General features: G+C 33.0%; 1 protein-coding gene across 1 annotated transcript in view; it reads right to left on the bottom strand.

Annotated features, from left to right (window-relative positions):
* Positions 1 to 22,944, bottom strand: part of LOC150041105 (uncharacterized) — a 324,318-nt gene that overhangs the window by 141,451 nt on the left and 159,923 nt on the right. Inside the window, exon 10 of the mRNA XM_090327132.1 lies at positions 8,340 to 8,426. Coding sequence (XP_090183258.1) covers positions 8,340 to 8,426 — 87 coding nt within the window. The remainder of the gene's footprint in view (positions 1 to 8,339; positions 8,427 to 22,944) is intronic.

The following is a 22,944-nucleotide window of genomic DNA, read 5'->3' as shown; positions in this document are numbered from 1 at the left end:
GATAAGAAATTCCTTGAGTATATATTTATGAGGGGTGCTAGTTAATTACATGCTAACATTCCTGTTCAACCTTTTGAGAATCTACCTAATTGTTTTCCACAGAAACAACATAATTTTATATTATTTCAAGTAGTTTATGATGGTTTCTATTTCTACACATCAGTATCATACTTCTGTTCTTTTAATAATAGATGTGGAATTATATTTCAGTGTGGTTTTGATTTGCATTTTCCTAGGAAAAATGTAGGACTTTGGGTCATTTTAATAAATTATTTATATGATATGAAGAGAAACTACTAGATTTTTATGTGTAATTTTCAAATATCTTCTTTGCTTCTTTTGAAAAATGTCCACTTAAGTTCTTAGGTAAATTTTTATTTTATTTTAGAAAATTTTTTTGTGAAATTTCAGGTGATACATTCTACAGATATATGATTCGCAAGTATTTTCACTAATTTTAAAAATAAATAATATTTGTATGTCACTATATACACAGAGGTTCAAAAATGCCATTCAAGTATGATATTGTTGATATGGAAAAGATTAAATTTTGTTTAATAATCTGTTTAACATTCAGGGGCTTATGCATAATGTATTTCAAATACGTGTCCATTAGGCATAATTACAAGTTAGGGCAGTGAATTTCCCAGGAATATTTAATACAAGTGAAACACTTCATTTCTTGACAATATGGAGAGATAGAACTGTATTAACTAAAAATTAGTATCTGATGTTCTAAAGTAGTGAGCCTGAGGTACGTTTCTAGTTTCAGTGTAGGACATTAAAACAATCTTTGCTTTACATGCTCATCTATCCAATATACTTCTTTCTAAATGGAATCCACAGACCATGCATCATTTGTTTTATTGAAAATAGATGGAGATGCCTATATTTGACTACACAAAATCAAAATAAAATGGATCAACTTGGACTGAAAATCATATAGTATATATGTGTAAAAGAGATACAGAAACAAAGACAGGAGTCAGTGATAGAGGCAGAAAAATGAGAAAGCAAAAATGAAATTTGCATGTTTTCTGAAGGACCCTCAAAGTTTCAGATCACAAACTGACTTTTGAATTTCTTGATTTTAATTTTCAAGCTGAATGTTCGATGTAGCTTTATGTATGTTACTTAAATATTCTTGATTAGATCAAGAAGAAATGACATAAAACTATAGGCAACCAACAACAATGAATAAAATCTTATAGCTAGATACTTTCTAAAATAGACATGGAATGGTAATATTTTTATAGAGAGCCTATGAGTATGTGGGTATGAATACCTGTCTTATGTGAAGCTGTGAGACAATATTTCCATTCTCATCATGAAGCAATTTGAGCCAGGATCTTACACTGAAATGTTGGGTAACATCTACGTCCTACTTTACCATGCTCTTTGGTACTAAAGTCACAAATTTACATTCAAATGAATGAACTTTACATTTCAAATGAATGAAGTGAAGATCCCTTCATTTGAGGTATCTGTGAGTATTTGATTTGTTCTTTACTGTCTAGTTGGTGGAAGTGCTGAGAAATCCAATGGTTTCAACTTACCCATTTCATCTTGGAAAAACCTGATATCATTTCTAACTTGTGTTCTTAATCTACTATTTGGAAAGTTTAAATCTGTGTTAAGTTCAGCCAAATCAAATCAGGAAGAACTAGGGATTATTTAAGAAAAAGAGTACATAAGTATTAGTGATGCAGGATTAATGGAATATTCATTCCCCTTTTGTTCACTTTTGATTATGACATCAGCTCAAGGACTGGATAAATTGGAAATTTTCATGTAAAGAAATTCATTATCTCTGATGATAGGAGATAATTCTTCAGGTTCTAAGAGACTATGTTTTTCTAAGGATAGGACATATATATAAATTCAACACTTAGATTAAGAAAGTATATCAGCAAATAGAAGTGTTTTTCGTACTCTGTATCCTGGAAAAGTGGCTGCTTGATCCTTCCTAAAAGAAAAGTTTAATTCTCACAAGGAAGAAAATTCACTAAAATTTCTCCATTCAAGGAACATTTACAATTAATTAAAATTTTGATAATTGTACATAAAGAAATCAGATTGCCTTTGGTCCAAATATCAGAGACCTATTTGAAAACTGCATCTGAAAATGAGCTACTCATTTTTATATTATTAAATAACACTTAATGAGTTAATTTCTCATGGATTAAGGGCCTAGAAATATGTCAATAAAATGGGTTATGGAGTGTTTGAAGCAATTATTTATAAAAATGAACTCCTTTAGTATTTCAAAATTTAAACAGTAGGGCTCAATATTTCACTTACTATTATCCTTGTTAAATCATTTATGCATTCCCCTTCTGCTCATAAGGTTTTATGCTATACACATATATTTAAAGGTGTCCAATAGTTCCCTGAGGTCTCAAGTTAGAACACTAAAATACTGACAGCCAACTTTTATCATAGATTTTCACAGAATATTTCTACAAATGACTTCTCCATGGAGAAAATTATCAATATATTCAACATTAATTTTAGAATGTGATTGACTAAAAATATCTGAAGTAATTCTTACCTGAGTCTAGGCAGGCAAGAATTTGACACAAAAGAGGCTATATCACAAGCAGATTTGATTCTAGGGAGCGTGTTTGCTATCCTTGACCCTGTTATCTGTCTCCTGTCTCTTTTCTCTGAATTTTGCCTCAAATGAGGTTTTTCAATTACAACTCTGCTATTTCCTTGATTATAATCCTTCAACAACATCCATGTCCTCACCTCTGTAGAACATTAACTATCTGACTTTTGATAATCTGGCTCTTTCCAGGCTACCCCATTAATTTTATTTGTTTCTACTCATATCCCCTCATACAATACTTACTCAGACCAGTCTTTGCTTAGATATGTCAATGTTATTTTTCACATCTCACCTTACATACCACGTCTTTAACTTTCTTACCTCTGATTCCCTCAGAGAGGAACAAAGTCTAAATACACACTCATGTCAGATTATATTTTTCCTTCAGAGAACTTACTTATGACATGCTTTAATTCTCTATCACCTGAAATAAGAACAGAGGCTCCCCTCTGGTATGGATATCATTTTGAACATGAAGTAACTTCATGTATTTAGCCTCAAGTTTGGAAATAACACACACTCAATAAAAGAATAATGAAAATTTGTGTGTCAGTCATACTAAAATATTTTAAGGCTTTTAACTGAATCACATACATGCATGCACACATACACACACATACACATACACGTACATCTTCTACTTCACTTTTCTATATGTTGCCTGGCTATCATCATTATTTGAAAAGGATTTTCTACCTGCTTCATTCATATTATAAACAAAAGAGCTTCATATTCAATTTAAGGTGTTGAAATAGCAAACCACATTAAGTGAAATATAAAAAAAGGAGAATAAAATATGTGGTAGTAGTAATAATAAATTTCATTATTTTATCCAACTTGTCTGTCATGCATTGTCTCATATTTTCCAATATAAGGTAGTGAGTGACTAAAGTACATATTCTGAACTAGAATGCCTAAATTTCAATAATATCAGTTTTACCACTAAGTAGCCAGTTGAATTGAGGCTATCTTCCAGTGCTTTTGCTCCATATTGGTAGCACAGGAATTTCAGTGGATATTGGGGTATAAATTCAAGGTTTTTTGCTTGTCACAAAGGTGCTCTACCATTTGAGCAATGTGTATGGCCCTTTCTAGCATATAGTTACTTTTTTAGCAAGGGTCTGGTGTTTTTTGCCTGAGGCAACTCTTGAGCTACTAATCTACCTAGGCCTCTCATGTAGTTGAGATTACAGGCACATATATTCAACCTATTATTGAGATGAAGTCTTAACCAAATTTCGTCCAAGTTGGCTTTAAATGATGATCTTTCCAATTTCTGCCTTCTAAGGAGCTGGAATTACAGATGTAAGTTACTGCATGAGAACATACTACTTCCTTCATTACACTTAACATTGAACCCTGGATCTTGTGCTTACTAGGCAAGAATTCAGCCACTTTGAGCATGCCTCCAGATTGACAGTCCTAGGCTTTTAGAAAAGTATAGAAAACTGCAAATGATTTTCCATTAGAAGAAAATCCATTTGTAATATTTCTTCTGTATCCTTGTGTTATATTCACTCTGTATGCCACTCTGTGTATATTAAATAACAATTAGACATTCAATGACACGAAACAAATATTATTTTTAAATGACCATCACATTTCTATTTGAATCATAGAAAAGTATGCTAAACTGAGCATTGAAATGTCTGTTTGAATATCTTTAAGTAGTTCTACAAAGGTGTTGCCACTCAACAAAGTGGTTTATGAATACAAGTTATGTTGATTAATGGCACATCTTTAAGAAGCAATTCAGAGACTTAAAATATATTCTATCAACATATGGTTTAATTGGCCTTATTTCAAGCTATTTAAATATGTAGCCTTTAAATTTAGTAGACTAGGTTTAAACTTCCTATGAACTAATTTATTAATGCAAAATATCTTCTCAGTAACTGGGATTACAAACAATAAGAGTATTATTTGCAATCCCTCAACATATCAGCAGGATATACATGGGGCTGATGTTTAAATTAGAAGGAAAGACTTCAGGGTTCACTGAATTTGAGAGGCAACTTCTAACATATTGCAAATAGGTTCTCATGACTACTATTGTGTTTTTCCATATATTTTAAATGTAATTAATAGAAGAGTTACATTATATTCACCAGATAGAAGATGCATTACTTCACAAACATTGACACCCTTTCTCATGTCTTGGTCCTCATTTGCCCTCGCCACCCCCGCCCCTCATCTGGTTTTCCCTCCTACCCTATCTGATTTCAAATAACCAAATAATCATATATACACTATATCAGATAAAGTAAAACACTGTAACAATATAAGATAACCAAGGGACAGCAAGAGTGATGAAAGATAACATAGTACATTAAGGACAATAATCACTCATTATATGGCTTTTGTTTCTATATACTAGTGTGTTTCTAGTTGCCAATTCTATGTAGTTCAGTCACTGTGAATCTTAAGAGGCAAAACCAGTGAACAACAGCCTTTATACCTAGTGCTACATGATGCAGCAAAAAAAGGAAAGAAATTTCTGTTGATGTCAGGCATAGAAACAAAAGGTAAAAGTCAAAAATTTAAATATATTATTTTCAATAAAGAAAATGTATTCATTTCTCAATACAATAACCCTTTTGGAAAAAGAGCAGATTCTAGTGCCACTTCCATAAATATATAATTCCATAGAGTCACACAGTTATAAAACTTATACAGTTTACACAAACTAATGAAATCGGCTAATATCTATAAGCATTGCTGTGTTCAGAATGAGGAAATGAACTGGAAATCAGTTTTGGAGTGAGATCTTTGCAGCAATCCTATAGACAAATGCTAGGAAATAAAGACAGAGTAGCACTTTAAGTAAAAGTATTTACATTAGAGTTAGATTTCCTGTTATTTATTTATATGTGATTTGGGGCAAGTTATATATTTACATGGCTCAGTTTCTTTATAAAATGGGAAAATAAAAGTACCATATTCATAAGATTGGTACAAATAGCAGTTCAATATTTATAAATGATTAATATAGTGCTAGTACATACAAAACTATCTACAATCAATACCTGTTATTAGCAGATCTACTTATTATATTGAGTGTTTTTTTTGGAAAAAATAAACTAACCAATGACAAGTTATGTAACTGCACTTATAAAATACAGAGACGAGTACTTTAAGTAACTCAAAAGTAAAATGCTATTTCATTGTTCTAGTGATAGTGATCAGATTAGCATTTCTATTCATATGCCTTTAGAATTGCATCTTCTGTGAAGACACAAAACAACTGAGTCATATTTATCATGTGTGTGATCTTTCAACTTCATACATACGGAGATATCTAGTTTCTCAGCTTCCCAAGAAAAAAAGCATTTCCAAATTATATAAAACACTTTGAACTTTACATGACCAAATGATTATGATAATCGTATTTTGAAAATATATGCTAATTACTGTACTTTTGGTATAAATTATTCAAGTTATTTTTGTGTCAGTACTGGCTTGAACTCCAGTCCTGGGCTGTCCTCAGCTGTTTTGCTCAAGGCTATCACTCTACCACTTGAACCACAATTCAACTTACAGCTTTTTGTGTTTAACTGGCAATGAAACTCTCATGAACTTTTTCTTCTGCCCAAGTTGGCTTTGAACCTCAGATCTCAGCTTTCTGAGTAGCTACAGGTGCACGCCATTGGCACCTAGCTAAATCATTTAACTTTTAAAGTTGAGTAAGCCACTTTGATCTACAGTTAAAAGTTATTAAGTCCTGTTGTATAGCTCTAACGTAGAAAGGTAAGGTTTGAATTTATGGGTACGTTTCATATATTTTAAAATAACTTTGATAGTATGTAGTCCTTATGTAACTATAGTTAGTTGTATTTTGCTATATTTGAGACAACATAATATGTTATATGATGAGAGAATTGTGTTTTATGAATTGAACTGAAGACTGATGTGCTTAAAGAAAATGACTATCCCTTCATATCTTATATTTTATGTTACCTTACATAAGTGTAGGAATAAAATTTGTAGATATCATTATAATCATTATAATAATATCATTATTAAATCATTTAAGCAATTTTTCCTGTATCTTAAATTCAGAAAGTATCAAAAGTATCATATAGAAACATTTTTTTTGTAACTCAATGAGTATGTTAGTGCAGAAGAAAATTTGCTTTATGGAGGGGAAGATGTAGCTGGGGATATGTAATTGTTGTACAATGTGGTCAAATGGGCCATAGGTATTCTAAAATATGTGCTGAGTACGTTTGTATCCTGAAAGAGTCAATGATCTAGCTTCATTAAGACAAGAGACCAAGGTCTTGTACCCCTTAAAAAGTTGGAAATACCTCAACTAAATCACCAGACTATACTACATTTACCATAAAATCCTCAAAATTTTGTTGTCCTATTCCCTGCACCTAGAGGCTGATTCACTCATACCCATTCATGGATTTCGGATGTTCCTCCACTATCAGATATCATCCATCCATCCATCCATCCATCCATCCATCTCCATCCATCCCTTCATTCAACAAAAATTTCCTAGTATGTTCTTGGCACTATTGTTAATTATAAAAATTACACAGATCATGCGACAGGAGTTTGACCTAGTGGTAGAGTGCTTCTCTAGCATGCACAAAGACACAGGTTCGATTCCTCGGTACCACATACATAGAAAAAGCTGGACGTAGTGCTGTGGCTCACGTGGTAGAGCTCTAGCCTTGAGGAAAGCCCAAGGACAATGCTCAGGCCCTGAGTTCAAGCCCTAGGACTGGCAAAAAAAATCACACAAATCAATAGAAAAAATGGTATGGATCATCTAGAATTCCACATCATGAATCCTTTTAACACTATTATTTACAAAGTACTATATGAAAACAAAGAGGAAACATTCATTGTACTAGAGAGTATTGGAATAAATGAAGTTGTATTTCAAGTGGATGTTGGAAAAACAGTAAGTTTTCCAAGCGGATAAAGAAATAAAAAGAAAATATAAGCACAGTTTAAAAATAATAATAAAATGGGGGCTGAGAGTTTGGCCTAGTGGTAGAATGCCTGCCTAGCATGCACAAAGACCTGGGTTCAATTCTTCTGTACCACATACATAGCAAAAAGCCAGAATTGCTGCTGTGGCTCAAGTGGTAGAGTTCTAGCCTTGAGAAAGCCCAAGGACAGTGCCCAGGCCCTGAGCTCAAGGCCTAGAACTGGAAAAAAATAAACAAAATGGTAAGCAAAAGCATTTAGTATGTGGAGCTCTAGGAACATGTGGAGTATGACTAGTAGATTCCAGCACAAAGTATGATATGAGGTTGAAAATTTGATTAAAATTTTCATGAATGTATGTGTTTACAAGGGAATAAAAGCTAGTAAAAGTGATTGAAAACAGGACAGCTTGGAAAAACTTATTATGGAAAACATGCTAGAGAAAGTGTGAATGTAAGTGGCACAAGGATACTTAGATCCTTGTGAAAGAAGGTAAGTATCCATTTGCAAAAACGTGAAGAGCCCAGATAGTTATCACAATCATTTAAGTTTTTAAATAATTTTGAAAAATCATTCTAAAATGTTTGAGACTTTTGAAGGAAATTTTAAACTATAGTCTTAAATATAGTCTATGATATAATGATTATCATTTGTTTAAAGAGACAAACTCATATAGGTCTTTAAATTCTAGTTACACAAGGAACAATTCTTAAATCAAAGCTTATTTGTATTTCCTTCTATAGTGAACCTCTCAGTACTTAGTGTTATAAATAACTTCACTTACCATTGATAGAGGCTGAATTGGAGGCATATACTTTGGTGGTCCATGTCTCAATGGAAGAGATTTTTTGGCAGGTTTAGCGGTAATTGGCTAAAAGCAAAGTGAAAATATCATTAAATATGTGGTCTAATATGCTACAAAAGGAAACCATGGTTGCTTACAAAAGACTCAGACATCCAATTAGCTTTTTAACATTTTCCCAAAAAATGTTAAATCAAAGCTATACATACATACAATGGTTACTACATAAGCAGGTTAGCTCTTGGGAATGTTCTATATGTTAAGTATTATTCTATTCCTCCCTCTGACCATGCTTTTCACTGTATTTTTATTTATTCGAGCTTTTAAGAATCTGCAAATAAATGAGACCAAACAGTATCTTTATTCTTAAGTCTGGCTTATGTAACTTAGGAATTAATGTATGGCAAGTTCATCCATGTTTTTACAAATAGTAATATGTCATTTTAAGGATAAGTAATATTCACAATGTATTATATATAATATAGATCACATATAGTCATTATGTGTATTTGCATATTTGAGTTAACATTTTTAAGGGAGTAAAATTAAAACACTTCTTTATTTTCTATGATAATCTTTGGGCCATTGATCAAGTCTCCAATGTGACCATTATCTTTCCATTTTTATTCATTTAATTTTTTAAAATTTACTCTGTGTGTATGTGTGTGTGTGTGTGTGTGTGTGTGTGTGTGTGTGTGTGTATGTGTATGTGTTGAAGACTGAACCTGGGCCTCACACATGGTCATCATATGCTGCCACTGAATGGAATTATAAGTTCAAATAGTTTATTTAATTTGACAAAATATGCTTAACTACATTTCAGATTGTTGAATTCTCAGGATATTAATCTCAATCTGAAAGCTCAGGTTTTTAGTATCAAAATAACTAAAGGACTTAGTAAAAGCAGTAGTGTCTGTACAAGTCCAATCAGATAAGATCCACAGAAACATTCTATCCAGATAAGAATGGAGCCAATTCTCCCTTCATGCCAAAAAAACATATATCTCGTGATAATTTATTATAACAGATCTAGAAAATACAGGCTGTAAGAAACAAATAGTTTAAAGGTTATCTATAATGTCGTATTTTATGGGGTCATTGTGAAGATCATATGGCAATGTAGATGGGTATATATAGTATTTTTCAAATACCAGCTCAATTATTGCTGGTTGGCATATTTGTCAATGGAATAATAATTTTGGTTCTGATTATGACACAGTTGTAGTGAGGAACAAATAAGAAATGATGTATAAGATAAACTAGAAACTGCAATGTACTAAAAGAGAGGTCTATACTTTTCAGTGATTCTGTGTTGGTTACATAATTGGATTTAAGTTTCAGAAGAAAATTAGAGGTAAAGTCTATCAACACCAAAGAATAACTATTGTCTGTACATTGTTATACAATACTTGATATCAATTATCAATGCTTATGAAAAGTATGCACATCTTACTCTTAGATTAGGATAGGAAGAAGATAAATTAAGTAAAATAAGTATCAAAGACGCAAAATAAATTTTCTATCGAAAAAAGATTAGCCCTTGAGTTTCAATAAATTTTCCAAACTCTAACATAATGAATCAAAGAATAACTCTTAAATGATAGAAAAATTATATATGAAACTTGCACATTCTAAATCTGAGGCAGTGGGGCCGGGAGTTTGGCCTAGTAGTTAAAGTGCTTGCCTAGCATGCATGAAGACCCGGGTTCGATTCCTCGGTACCACATATATAGAAAAAAGCCGGAAGTGGTGCTGAGGCTCAAGTGGTAGAGCTCTAGCCTTGAGAAAGTCCAAGGACAGTGCTCAGGCCCTGAGCTCAAACCCAGGACTGGCAAAAAAAAATAAATCTGAGGCACTGTATGGAGAGAATCGTATGCAAAATTTTAAAGCACATCTTCCTGCTTATTTTTCCACATTCTCTTTTTGCTGTCTTTCACTAGTAACTATACAAAATATTTTTTCCTTATCATGTCTGTGGAAGACTTTTCATTGTATCATGCTGAAAATCCTTAATTAATTAAGACATTAATAGTGAAACTTTTATCTAGATCTCTATTAATAGTTTATTTTCTTGTCCTTTGTTTTCTGCTCACTACCAAATGAAAATGAAATGGATAAAGTGATGGGGCCTGGAAAATAGCAATCTAATCTTTAAAATTATCCTTTTTTATGCTTCATAAGCCAACGTTCCCTCATTTAACTAACTAATGGGCAGTACATGATAGCTTTATGCTACATTTCAAAAGATCAAATTAAATGTTTAGTAAATATATTACAATAATGGGTTATAGTAACAATTCCAAATTTGATTATTTTCTAACAAATTTTCTTTAAAGGTTGATGGAAATATTGAGGCTTATTAGCACTAGTTTTCAGGAATTTCTATAAAATAGTCCCAAAGCCTGACCTTTTCAAATTCTTATTGTACCGTAATGTTTTCATTGATCTGTGATGTAAAGGTACAATAAAAATAGAATGTAAAACTAATTCTACCAGCACCATTTGTCAAAGAGGCTGTCTTTCTTCCATCCTACTTTTTGGCTCCCTTATCAAAGAATAAGTAGCCATAGGTTTTCAGGTTGATTTCTGGGTCTTCAGTTCTATTTCATTGGCCCTCAGGCCTGTTCTTGTGCCAGTACCAAGCTATTTTGGTTACTATAGCTCTGTAATAGACTCTAAAATATTATTGATATTACTCCTGCATTGTTCTTTCTGCTAAGGATTGTTATTGATACACAGGGTCTTTTATTATCACATATGAATTTTTGAATTGCTTCCTCTATTTCATTAAAGAATGATATTGTGTGTATTGATGGGTATTGCACTGAATTCGAAGACAGCCCTTGGCAGGATTAACATTGTCATGATGTTAAATCTGGCAGAGCTGTAGAAAAGTTGGACCCTTCTATGTCACCCTACACCAGAATTAATTCCAAATGGATCAAAGACCTTGAGGTAAAAGCAGATATCCTCAAAACTACAAGAAAGAATAGGAGACTTTTCTGAAGAAGAAATAAGAATGGCCTATAGACACATGAAGAAATGCTCATCATTTCTGGCCATAAATGAAATGCAAATCAAAACAACTTTGAGACTCTACCTCATTCCATTTAGAATGGCCATAATCAAGAGTTCTAATAACATCAGATGCTAGCAGGGATGTGGTCAGGAGCTACTATGCTGTTGGTGGGAGTGTAAACTTGTTCAACCTCTATGGAAAGCAGTATGGAAATTCCTCAAAAGATTGAGGGGCCGGGAGTTTGGCCTAGTGGTTAAAGTGCTTGCCTAGCATGCATAAAGACCTGGGTTCAATTCCTCGGTACCACATACATAGAAAAAAGCCAGAAGTGGTGCTGAGGCTCAAGTGGTAGAACTCTAGCCTTGAGAAAGTCCAAGGACAGTGCTCAGGCCCTAAGCTCAAGCACAGGACTGGCAAAAAAAAAGATTAAATCACAGCTCCCCTATGACCCAGCAATTCCACTCTTTGGCATTTACCCGAATGTCCAGAAACATGAACATGCTAAAGCCACTAGCAAAATGATGTTCACTGCAGCATTAGTTACCATAGCAAAGACATGGAAACAACCCAGATGCCCCTCAGTAGATGACTGGATCAAGAAGACGTGGTAGTTATACACAATGGAATTCTATGCTGCCATCAGAAAGAATGACATTGCCCCATTTGTAAGGAAATGGAAAGACTTGGAAAAAATCATATTAAGTGAAGACCCAAAGGAATACAGGCTCCATAGTTTCCCTCATTTGTAATAATTAGTACACATCTAGAACTCTCCTACCAGAGGATTACAGCATCTGAAAACCTATGTATAGAAGGTCATATAGGATGACACTAAATGAAAGGATCAGTATGGGAACAAGAGGTTTATCCCATGCAATTTTTATTCTTATGTACTATGTTATTTCCCTTCTCTTTTCTGCCCTCATAGATAATCTCATGTTATTATTGTATATGATTTTGTTACCTGGCATATTGTATAGATATTTATTTGTTTATTTGAAATAGGGAAGTGAAGTGGGGAAAACAAGATGATTGGGAGGGGGTTGCAGGAGGGACATGGACAAAAACATGAGAAGGGTATCAATATGCGAGAAGGAATGCACCTACTACCTGACAAATGTAACTGTAGCCCCTATATGCTTTATCCCAACAATAAAGTAAAAGAAAAATGCAAAAAATAGAATGTATATTGGTTGCAAATAACAAAAATCCATTCTGTCTAGCTAAACCACTACTCCAGTTTAGAACTTCAATGTGCCCTCTAATCGAGCATCTTATTATCAACAGTAATTTCCTAGATGAATTCATGATCTTCCATTCTTTGATGTCTATATTTGTCAAAGTATCCAGAAGTATAGACTGTGGGGGATTTACTCTATCCAAAAATTATAAATAATGAACATGCTTAAATTCATGAGCAGTTAGGCATCTTTATATGTCTAATAGATCATTGTGTTTCTGGCTGAATACAATTTCTAGAAGACTCAATAAAAAGCATCAATGTAAGTCTGGATAAGTGGAACTGCATTAATGTGCAGAACTTCTGAATGGCAAAGGACATAGCTAGCAAACTAATTAGAAAGCCTACAGAGTGGGAGAAAATCTTCACTAACCATACAACAGACAAAGGCCTCATATCTCAAATATATCAATAGCTAAAATAATTGAATCACTCCAAAACAAATCTCCAAAGAAACCACCATCCCATTAAATGATGGGCCAAAACTTAAAGAATGTCTTCTCTGGAGAAGAAATAAAAATGGCCTATAGACACATGAAGAAATGCTCGACATCTCTGACCATAAAAGAAATACAAGTCAAAACCACTATAAAATTCCACCTCAAACTTAGGCTCAATGGTTTCCTTCATTTGTCATAATCAGTAGGACCTCCAGGATATTGAAACAAAAGCCATATAATGAATGATTGTTTTCCTTAATGTACTATGTTGTCTCTCATCTCCTTTGCTGTCCCTTGGTTATCTCATATTGTTATAGTATCTCACTTTGTTATCTGATATATTGAATTTATTTGTATTTGGTTATTTGAAATTTGATAGGGAAGGGGGGAAAACCAAGATGGGTGGGGGGTGTGGGGGGGAGGGAAATGGGTACCAAGACATGTGAAAGGGTATCAATGTATGTGAATTAATGCACTTTCTATCTGGCAAATATTATGTAACCCTTTTACTAATTACAATAAAAAATGCAAAAAAACCCCTCAATAACCAGTCAGCAAATTCACCCCTCAGGAAGCTATTTTATTTCTTCTATAAAGGGAGGTGTTTTGTGTCCTTCTTTACAAAAGAGAGAAGTAAATGGCATGATATTCTTGAACCGTTTTGAAACAGACACTCAAATATGGTATCAATTATTATTATTATTATTATTATTATTATTTTCATGATCATTGCTGTTATTACTATTTCTTGTTTTCATTATTGTTCATACTGTCAATAATAATAAAGTAATATACTCATGAGAAATAAAAAAAAATTCCACCTCACTCCAGTTAGAATGGCCAGGATCAAGAAATCTATTACCAACTGATGCTGGTGGGGATGTGGCCAGGAGGGATCACTATTACACTGTTGGTGGGAGTGCAAACTCATTCAACCACTGTGGAAAGCAGTATGGGGGTTTTTCAAAAGACAAAACATAGAGCTCCTCTATGACCCAGCAATTCCACTTCTTGGCATTTACCCAATCGTCCAGAAACAAGGACATAATCCACTAGCACAATGATTCTCATTGCAGCACTAGTTACCATAGCAAAGATATGGAACCAACCCAGATGTTCCTCAGTTGATGAGTGGATCAACAAGATATGATATTTACACAGTGGAATTCTATGCTGCTGTCAGAAAGAATGACATAACCCCATTTGTAAGGAAATGGAAAGACTTAGAAAAAATCATGTTAAGTGAAGTAAGGCAGACTCAAAGGAAATAGACTCAACGGTTTCCCTAATGTGTCATAATCAGTAGAAACCTTGGGCTCTCCTAGCAGATATTTACAATAGAGCAAAATCTAGATACATAAGGCCATATAGAATGACACTAAGTGAAAGGACCTCCAAGATATAGAAATAAAAGAAATATAATGAGTGATTATTTTCCTTAATGTACTATGTTATCTCTCATCTCTTTTGCTGTCCCTTGGTTATCTCATATTTTTACAGTATTTTAACTTGTTATATATTATATTTTATGTATGCTTATTTGGTTATTTGAAATAGGATAGGGAAGGGGGGAAAACAAGATGAGGGGAGCGCATGGGGGGAGGGAAATGGGGACCAAGACATAAGAAAGGTTATCAATGTTTGTGAAGTAATACACCTTCTATCTGGTGAATATAATGTAACCCTTCTAATAATTACAATAAAAAATATATGAAAAAATCATCAATGTACTGGTAAACACTACAAAAGTCATAAGGAGATAGTATTATTTTGACACTATTAAATTTACTTCTAGTAGCCCAAGGAGCTCTGGTTTAGGACAGTTGACCACTTTTTTGCCCAGTGTCCTCTCCAAAATACTTGCTTGGGTTCCTTCAAGCTTTGAAAGGCTTGGGGCTTGGGTAGATGTAGATAGGACGTAAAGTAAGTTTCCTTCTACGTATGCTATTCAAGAATGGCTCAGAAAAAGGCTGATATTCAAGCAGTACAGAAATTTACCTATAATTTTGAGAATGACAAGTACAATTTTAGGTTCATATTTGTTCACAGAAACATAGTCTAACATATGTTTTCCATTTTCCAACTCCCCTCCCAGTTTAAATCTAGCCTTATATACTATCACTAAGCCATAGTGGTTTAAATTTGCATTTGTAGGAGAAAAAAGTTTTATGTATTATAAATTTTATGTGACATAGGAACTCTCGAAATGAAAATTGAAATGCCCCAAAGAAACTATATTTTTATGGATAGTCATACCGAAGTATGCCAGAAGAGCAGAAAAATATTGTATAATGATAATAAAACAAGGGGAACTTAGAAGTACTTGTTTACAGATTCCTCTTATAGGATAGAATCCTCTGGAATAATGGTTTTATGACATAGTATATATATATACATAGAGTCACATATACATACATATCTTGTATGTATATGTATCTGTATGTATATACACATAAATATATAGGTGTATATATGTATATGTCTATATTTAGATATCTATAGATACAATATATATCTATAGATATAACTAGTATAATATACAATGGAGATTTATTGAGCAATTAAGAGGAATTAAATTATGTCTTTTGTAATAAAATTGATGGAAATATAGATGATTGATTATGTGGAATGAGAAGAGGTAAGCAAAGATTCAAAAACAAAAGTATTGTGTTTGTGCTCTTATGTGGAATCTAGGTATAAATAAAACTTTTACTTCCTTAGTTGCCTTTGGGCAGGTCTGAGCCTCAGCTTCTTCATTTAGAAAGTTGGAAATTTTTCTTTACAACCTTATTTGCAATGTTTGCATAAAAATAAATAAGCTAATAAATTTTAAAATAAGTTTTGAGTATACAAGACTAAAATTTATAAGGGACGGTGTTGATAGTAGAAGCACAAGACTATTTCACAAACCCTGTAAATATTTGTAATGCCATCTCCAGGAAACTGGGCCATGGAATCACTTTGATTTTTTGTCTGCATTATAAAAGGAAACGGAAACAATACTTAAGATATTTAACTTTAACTATGTAGTGTGTGTTTAGATAAATAAATAGTATGTAGGTAAAATGTGTAGGTGAAGATTTAAATCAGGCTTCACATTTATAGCCCAAACTATGGTATTTAAGGATAATTATTTATTTAAAAAGCAAATGTTAATGAACATTTTAAAACTTTTTAATTCTCTTGTCTTTAGCACTGCAATGGTTAACTTAATGGAACATTAATTAGAGAAATAACAGAATGCATGCATTAAATCCTCTACAATGTAGAAGAAAGTTATTTTCTTCTATGAAAATATACACTTGAAAACATACTAAATGAATAAGGGTTATTTTGCAAGTGATAGGAGGTAGGAAATCAGAAGTACATCATACAACCTGTTCAGGTGTGAATGCAAGATTCAAACTCAATCATTTAAGTAATGGAAAAGAAACTACTGGCTTGTGCCTGTTATCTTTTCTTTAATGGAAAGTGTATTAAGAAAGATCACAGTCTAGGCTGGCTTGGGCATAAACGAAGACTCTATCTGAAAAGCAACCAGGAAGAAAGGCTGAATATATGGCTCAAGTAAAATAGCAACTGCTTACCAAGCCTTAAGCTCTGGAATGAAAGACTAAAATACATGTATCCAAAAGAAAGGTAATAAAAGTATAATGGGGAATGCAAATAAGATGCATTATACTAACAAACTGACGTGTAGAATTGAAACCCTTTTGTAAAATTTAAAAAGATAATAAATGTTTTTATAATAAAAAACATACTGAGCACTAAATGACTACATGTAGCCTATAATATGTCAGTCTGGGGAATATATCCCTTAAGAAACAGCAGGATATGAATTAATTAGTATGCATAGGGAACTAATACTACACAATCAAGCTCCTTTTATTACTACTATGTACAAATAAATCAAATATGTTCATGCAATGAATACTAGAAAAAACCCTATTTTAGATTAAGCTCTTTGGACTACGAATAGATTTTATAGGGAAAATGATCAAATATGATAAAAATGAAATAAGATTAAGCAAAACTGAGGGCCAATAAAACATATGTTCTCTTTTAATGTGTCTCTGAATACATACATGAACATATGAGTTCTATCCTAGAGAGTTTTGAACAAGTGATTAAGACAATGTGCTACACAATCTTTCCATCAGATATACACAATGAATCTGATTTGCTGTGGGTTTTGCCTAACACTGAAATCATTATAAAGTAAATTCATAATGGAAGAGAAAATTGTATTTATCCATGTATGTGGTCCACCCCCCAACGTTAGAGGTAATAGGAAACTATTAAGTTCAATTAAAGTAGTAATTTTCAGCTGCAATTCCAACTATTTAGGAGGTTTTTATAGGAGGATCAAGGTTCAAGGCTAGCTTATAAAAACTTTATCTTAAAATCAAATTAAAGCAAATTGACTTATGATACAAGACTGGTCAGTCAAGTGTAAGGCTTTGCATTCAATCCTCAATACTGCAAAATTAAGTAAACAAACTAGTCATTATTAATTCTAAGACAATATGTTTTCTCCAATTCATTGCTGCCTATAAAAATCTAAGCATGAGAATCACCAACATTTGTTTGTAATCTTATATTTTTGGGCTGTCTCCTGCACCGTTCAGATTCCAATTCAAATGTGGTAGTACTTTTCAAAGTGTTACATTTTTAATGTATATTTCTACGTTTTTCTGAAGTATAGAATCTAAAAAAGTATGATTGGGAATACACTGCTTCAGGAAAAATATATAAATAAAATGAAACACATAGAACAAGCACACTGAATTCAATGAAGTTCACCAAAAGAGTATGATCAGACAATTTAGAGATGCCTTAAGAGAGTTGCCTGTTAACCAATAGAAGACATGGTTTCAAAAAAGCAATGATCAACAACATCGAAGAGAAATCAGGTAAGTTGAAAACTGATTTCAGTACAATTTGAGGCAGCAGTTCAATTTCTATGTGTTTAGCAATGAATGAAATGTAAGGGATTCTTTCATACCATGACTTGTCCTAGGAATCTTAGCTCAGAAGTTCAGGAGAAGAGCAATTAAACAATTAAAAGAAGTGTAATCAAGAGTTGCTTTCTATTGGGAGGAGGACTGGAGAGATTTGAGAATATCTGCATATTGAATTGAAAGAACGCATGAGTTGTGAAGAAAGTTTGAAGCAAAAAAAAATTAAAAGACAGATGGTAGAAGGCAAGAGCAAACAAAATGTGCTCTTCTATATCTGGAGGGATGATGTAACCTTGCCTGTGGATAAGAATACTTTTGTTATTTTGAAGAGGTTCACTCCTTTCCTTTTAATTTGTGGTTATTTTATAATTATATGTGTACAAACCCAAAGTTTTAACTTTCTGATAAAACTATTTTACCTTATAAAATATTCATGCTTCTCTCTAGTGGAGTTGTTAAAGTCTCAATATCTACAGTTCAATTGCTTGGTTTCCTTTTAGCAGCTATTTACATGGTATCCCTTTTTCTAATATTTTATTTTTAAATATTTTAGGCATTTCTCTTGCAATGGGATATTTTTCCTAATCTGTATAGCACCCATCTTTCATTTGAACAGTTTAGTCTAGTGCAGTTGATTGTAAATAATGGTTCAGGTTAAATTTAACACTTCAACTTTGTCTAATTCTCTGTTCTTTCACCTTCCTGCATGCATTGTTTTGGGTTATTTTATCCATTTCCCCTATATTTACTGATTGGTGTAGTACATCATTTCATTATTCTTTTAGTAATTACCATAAGCATCCATGGGTTCTCAAATTACTTTTATCACTTCTTGAATAAGTCAATGACAGAACATTTTATCACCATTTGCCCACCTCCCTCTCCTTATTTGTTACTACACAAACAAAATTACTTACATTCTATATATTTTAAACCCAATATCATTACTATTGTTATTTTACAGTCTATAATCATTTAGATTTACATACATATTTACCATTTTGTTGCTCTTTCTGCATCCTCAGCATTCCATCAGAGTTCCCATCCCTTTTCTTCTGTTGAAGAATGACCCTTAGTTGGGTATGTTGATAATGAATGGTTCTTTTTTTGTCCAAAATTTTTTCCATTTTCATTCATGAAGAGTATTTTTAAAGACTTAGATTTTAAGTTGGCAGATGCTTCCTTCCAGTATTTTAGTTCATTTGTAAAAACAGTAAGCCACAATTTCTGGCAGCATTGTCTTCTGGATTGTATTGGAAATTTCCTTTCTGTCCCAGATATACCTTCCATATATTTCCATGGATTGTGAGCTCACAAGTATCTTTGAAGATTTTGTAAAGCTTGTCAAGTTGCTCTGATTGTTTTCATGCATGAATGCCAAGTTTACTATTGCTGAAGGTACTCCCAAAAAGGTCATAACTGATTGGCCTGATAGTGTTGCTGAAGAAAGGTCATAAGGTGAGATTGAAAGAGTTCTGGAGTTGGGTAGAGGATCATATATTTTGGAGATTGGTGAAAACTTCATTTAGATTCTGAAGCAAGACAGCTGACCACAGATGATTAAATCAATAAATAAGTAATATTGATGATCCAACTGACATTGATAGACCTCAGTGAGAAGTAACGTAAAGAATTGGTATATTGTATATCACTGCTTCAAATTCTTAATTTTTAAAATGGATATGGTTCCTGCATATCACAGAATCATTTTAAGGATCAAATGAGATGATGGTATGCATTCCAAAAGAAAGATGGTTGTGAAAGTAAATTATGAGGTTGGTATTATTACTGGCTCCTTATACACATGCAGCTTTTTAAAAACTCGGGTAAAATGAAGTTAGTATTTAATAGAGTAAAATGTACGAGATTGGGTCTTTCATTTTAGGGTAGTGGATATTCTTTAAAAATTTCTTCATAAAATTGACAGATTGCAACATGTCATTGGAGAAAATGTACATGGGAGAAAGGCTGTGAATAGTTGTGACTACACATACTTGAAGCAAATGAGAGGGGGAGAAGCAAGATAGGAAATAAGGGGATGGAGTGGGACAAAGGAGAGAGGCAATAAAAAAAAACAAGAGAATAATCTGAGTTCCAAATCTGTTTCTTCTTTAAATTGAACCTATTCTAAAGCATCTTCCTAATGAGGACAATTTTATAAATCTATCTCACCCGGACTAATTACTGCTGTGAATAAATACATCAGGGTAAATTGTCAAAGGATTACTTCAATTCAGAACACAGCAAGCCAAATAACTGATTGTGGATTCCTACTTCATCTTCTGGGTCCTGCCACTTGAATGGAAAAAAAGAAGATGTCAGCTAAGTTGTTCAAAGTTTCTTCTGAGCAGAGATGATCATTTAAGCGCAAACATTTTGCAACTTTTTTCATTAATTGCCATCATAACACGAGAAGAGATAGAATCTGAAACTTGTTTTCTAAAGGTAGAAAAACAAGCCTCTTTTTGGAGCTCAATGACAGAATTCCATAATATATTTTCCTGACACTCTTTTAGACACAAAATGTTGCTTTTAGATGATACAATTTTGAAATGAAAATAGTTTGTAGCCATGGAATTTTCAAAACATACACATATGTTTTGCAAATATTTTTATAAGATTTTTCCACTTGGAAATTATTCCACTATTGATTTACTTTCAAACAGGTAAGTCCAGAGAGTAGCTTATTCAATTTCAAATGTTAAAAATGGGTAATTGTTTTGTTGATTAGCTAAATACTGATGTATCTTAATTTTTCTGTTTGCAGTACACTGATTTTTCTTCTTGCTAATCATTTCTGCATAAATTTCTTTAATTGTTAGCCAGTTAGTTTTCTCAACATATCATATTGATTTTTATTTGCATCTATTTGGAAGAACGTTGCATTCTATATTCCAAAGGTATAATTGAATTTTGTGTCTTTTTTGTGCCAGTCCTGGGAATTTAACTCAGGGCCCGAATGCTGTCGCTGAGCTTTTGTGCTCGAGGCCAGCACTCTACCACTCGAACCACAGCTCCATTTCTGTTTTTTGTTGTTGTTGGTTAATTGAAGATAAGAGTCTCACAGACCTTCTTGCCTGGGCTGGCTGCAAACTGCGATCCTCATATCTCAGCCTCCTGAGTAGCTAGGATTACAGGCATGAGCCATGAATGCCCGGCTTGTGTCTTTAATTTTTGTTTAGAATGATAATCATATCTTATATTTTCTGGAACATGATAAATTTCATGATTAACTATTGAATCATTGTCTATTCACAGGATTGCAAACACTGTATTTTGGATGATTGCCAAAGAATGGAGGAAATTATGAATGAATAAAAAGCCTTTATATAATGCAAGTCTCAGATTGTATAAGAATTTTTGGCCTATCAAAATGAAAACATTTCAAGTCTTCACAATCTTTGAGCAAATCAATGTTTATAAGTATCCACATATCAAGTTCACAAAAATACAAGAAGCAAGGCATCCTAGATGAAAGATGAATATGACAAGATGATGTTGGTAGAGATGATGGCAATCTACCAGTACATTTCCCTGGATGTGAAATCATGCTTTCAGATGGGATGGGAAACTTATTATTCTAAATGATTTTGGGAAATGCCCACATTTGTGGGTAGATTTCTTAAGCCATCAAAATAAAAGTATTTCCTAGGCTTTTCATCCATCCCAAAGTGGCTACACACTTATGGTTAGTGCTTAAGGAGATATAGCAAGAATAATTCAGGCACTTGATAAAGAGGGAAGCATACTGGCTTGGTAATTCCTTGCTGACACAAAAGCCATATCTATACAGCATTTACATTTGAATTCCAGTGTTGTTTTCTTCTTTCACATTATTTGTGTCCATGGAGTAAAAAGAACTGTTAAAGATAAGGAGTGGATCCAGAAAGAAGTACGCAGAGGAAAAACATGCCAAATTCCAGAGATGAATTTATCATGAAGTCAACAAACCTTAAGTTTTAGGGCCCCTCTCTTGAATAGGCCACTTCCAAGGCCCTGAGAGTATTTTGAGTTTGCGATATCTGTCAGCTTTGTAAATTCATTTGTGTGATTTTTTTCATTCTACATATTCAATTTAATATAATATTGTAGTCACAATTTTTTTAAAAGAGGGACCCCCAAACTCTATAATTTTCAAACTCTTCCAATCCCTGATAGGTGTGCTGGGCCAACAGCTGGTAGAATTCCTTTTGGTATCCTTCAAAATCCTACCACCGTCCCTGCTCACAATGCAGAACCCATGTGCTACAAAGCAAATGTTTTGATGAAAATCAATAAAAGTTTAATCCATTTTCATGTTAGGAATTAAGTTTAGGTAAAATATATGCTCTATGTAATGATTTATTTGAGAGGCCAATACGGAAAGAAATAAGAGTTTGGGATATCTAAGTCATATTTGATTCATAGAGCTAAAAATAACTTCTGTGGTCATTCATTCCTGCATTTTACATTTTAGAAGAGTAAGGATTAAAGTGGAAGAATTGTTTGCTCAAGTTCATGCCTGTGAAACCAGTGGTAAAGTAATAATTTAATAAAAGTTAGGACACACATTAATTTCGATTCCAGTTTCTTTGCTTTTAAATGTATGAAGTGTATTTCCTAACATGTTTTGGATTTGGATATTTTAGGATGATAAATTTCTATATGACTCCATGTGACTGAGTCAAAGTATTTATCATTATTTTAAATCCCCATCAGAATGTAAGATCATGTTCATTTTGCACAGAGGTTACACAGCATTCTTAATTCAACCGAAGTGTAAACTGTAAAATAACTTTTATTTAAAAGATCTATTCCCTTTTCACCAGGTCGTTAATTAATCACTTAAACCCAAACTTTTTTTTTGGTTAGTTGTGGGGCTTGACTCTGTGCTTGAGTGCTGTCTATGGGCTCTCTTTTGCTCAAGGCTAGCACTCTAACACTAAGC

The sequence above is a fragment of the Megascapheus bottae genome, chromosome X (genome assembly GCF_031878675.1).
Source record: "Megascapheus bottae isolate mThoBot1 chromosome X, mThoBot2.hap1, whole genome shotgun sequence".
NCBI classification, from domain to species: domain Eukaryota; kingdom Metazoa; phylum Chordata; class Mammalia; order Rodentia; family Geomyidae; genus Megascapheus; species Megascapheus bottae.
Note: the sequence above shows the minus strand (reverse complement) of the source record. Positions and strands in the feature narration are given on the sequence as shown.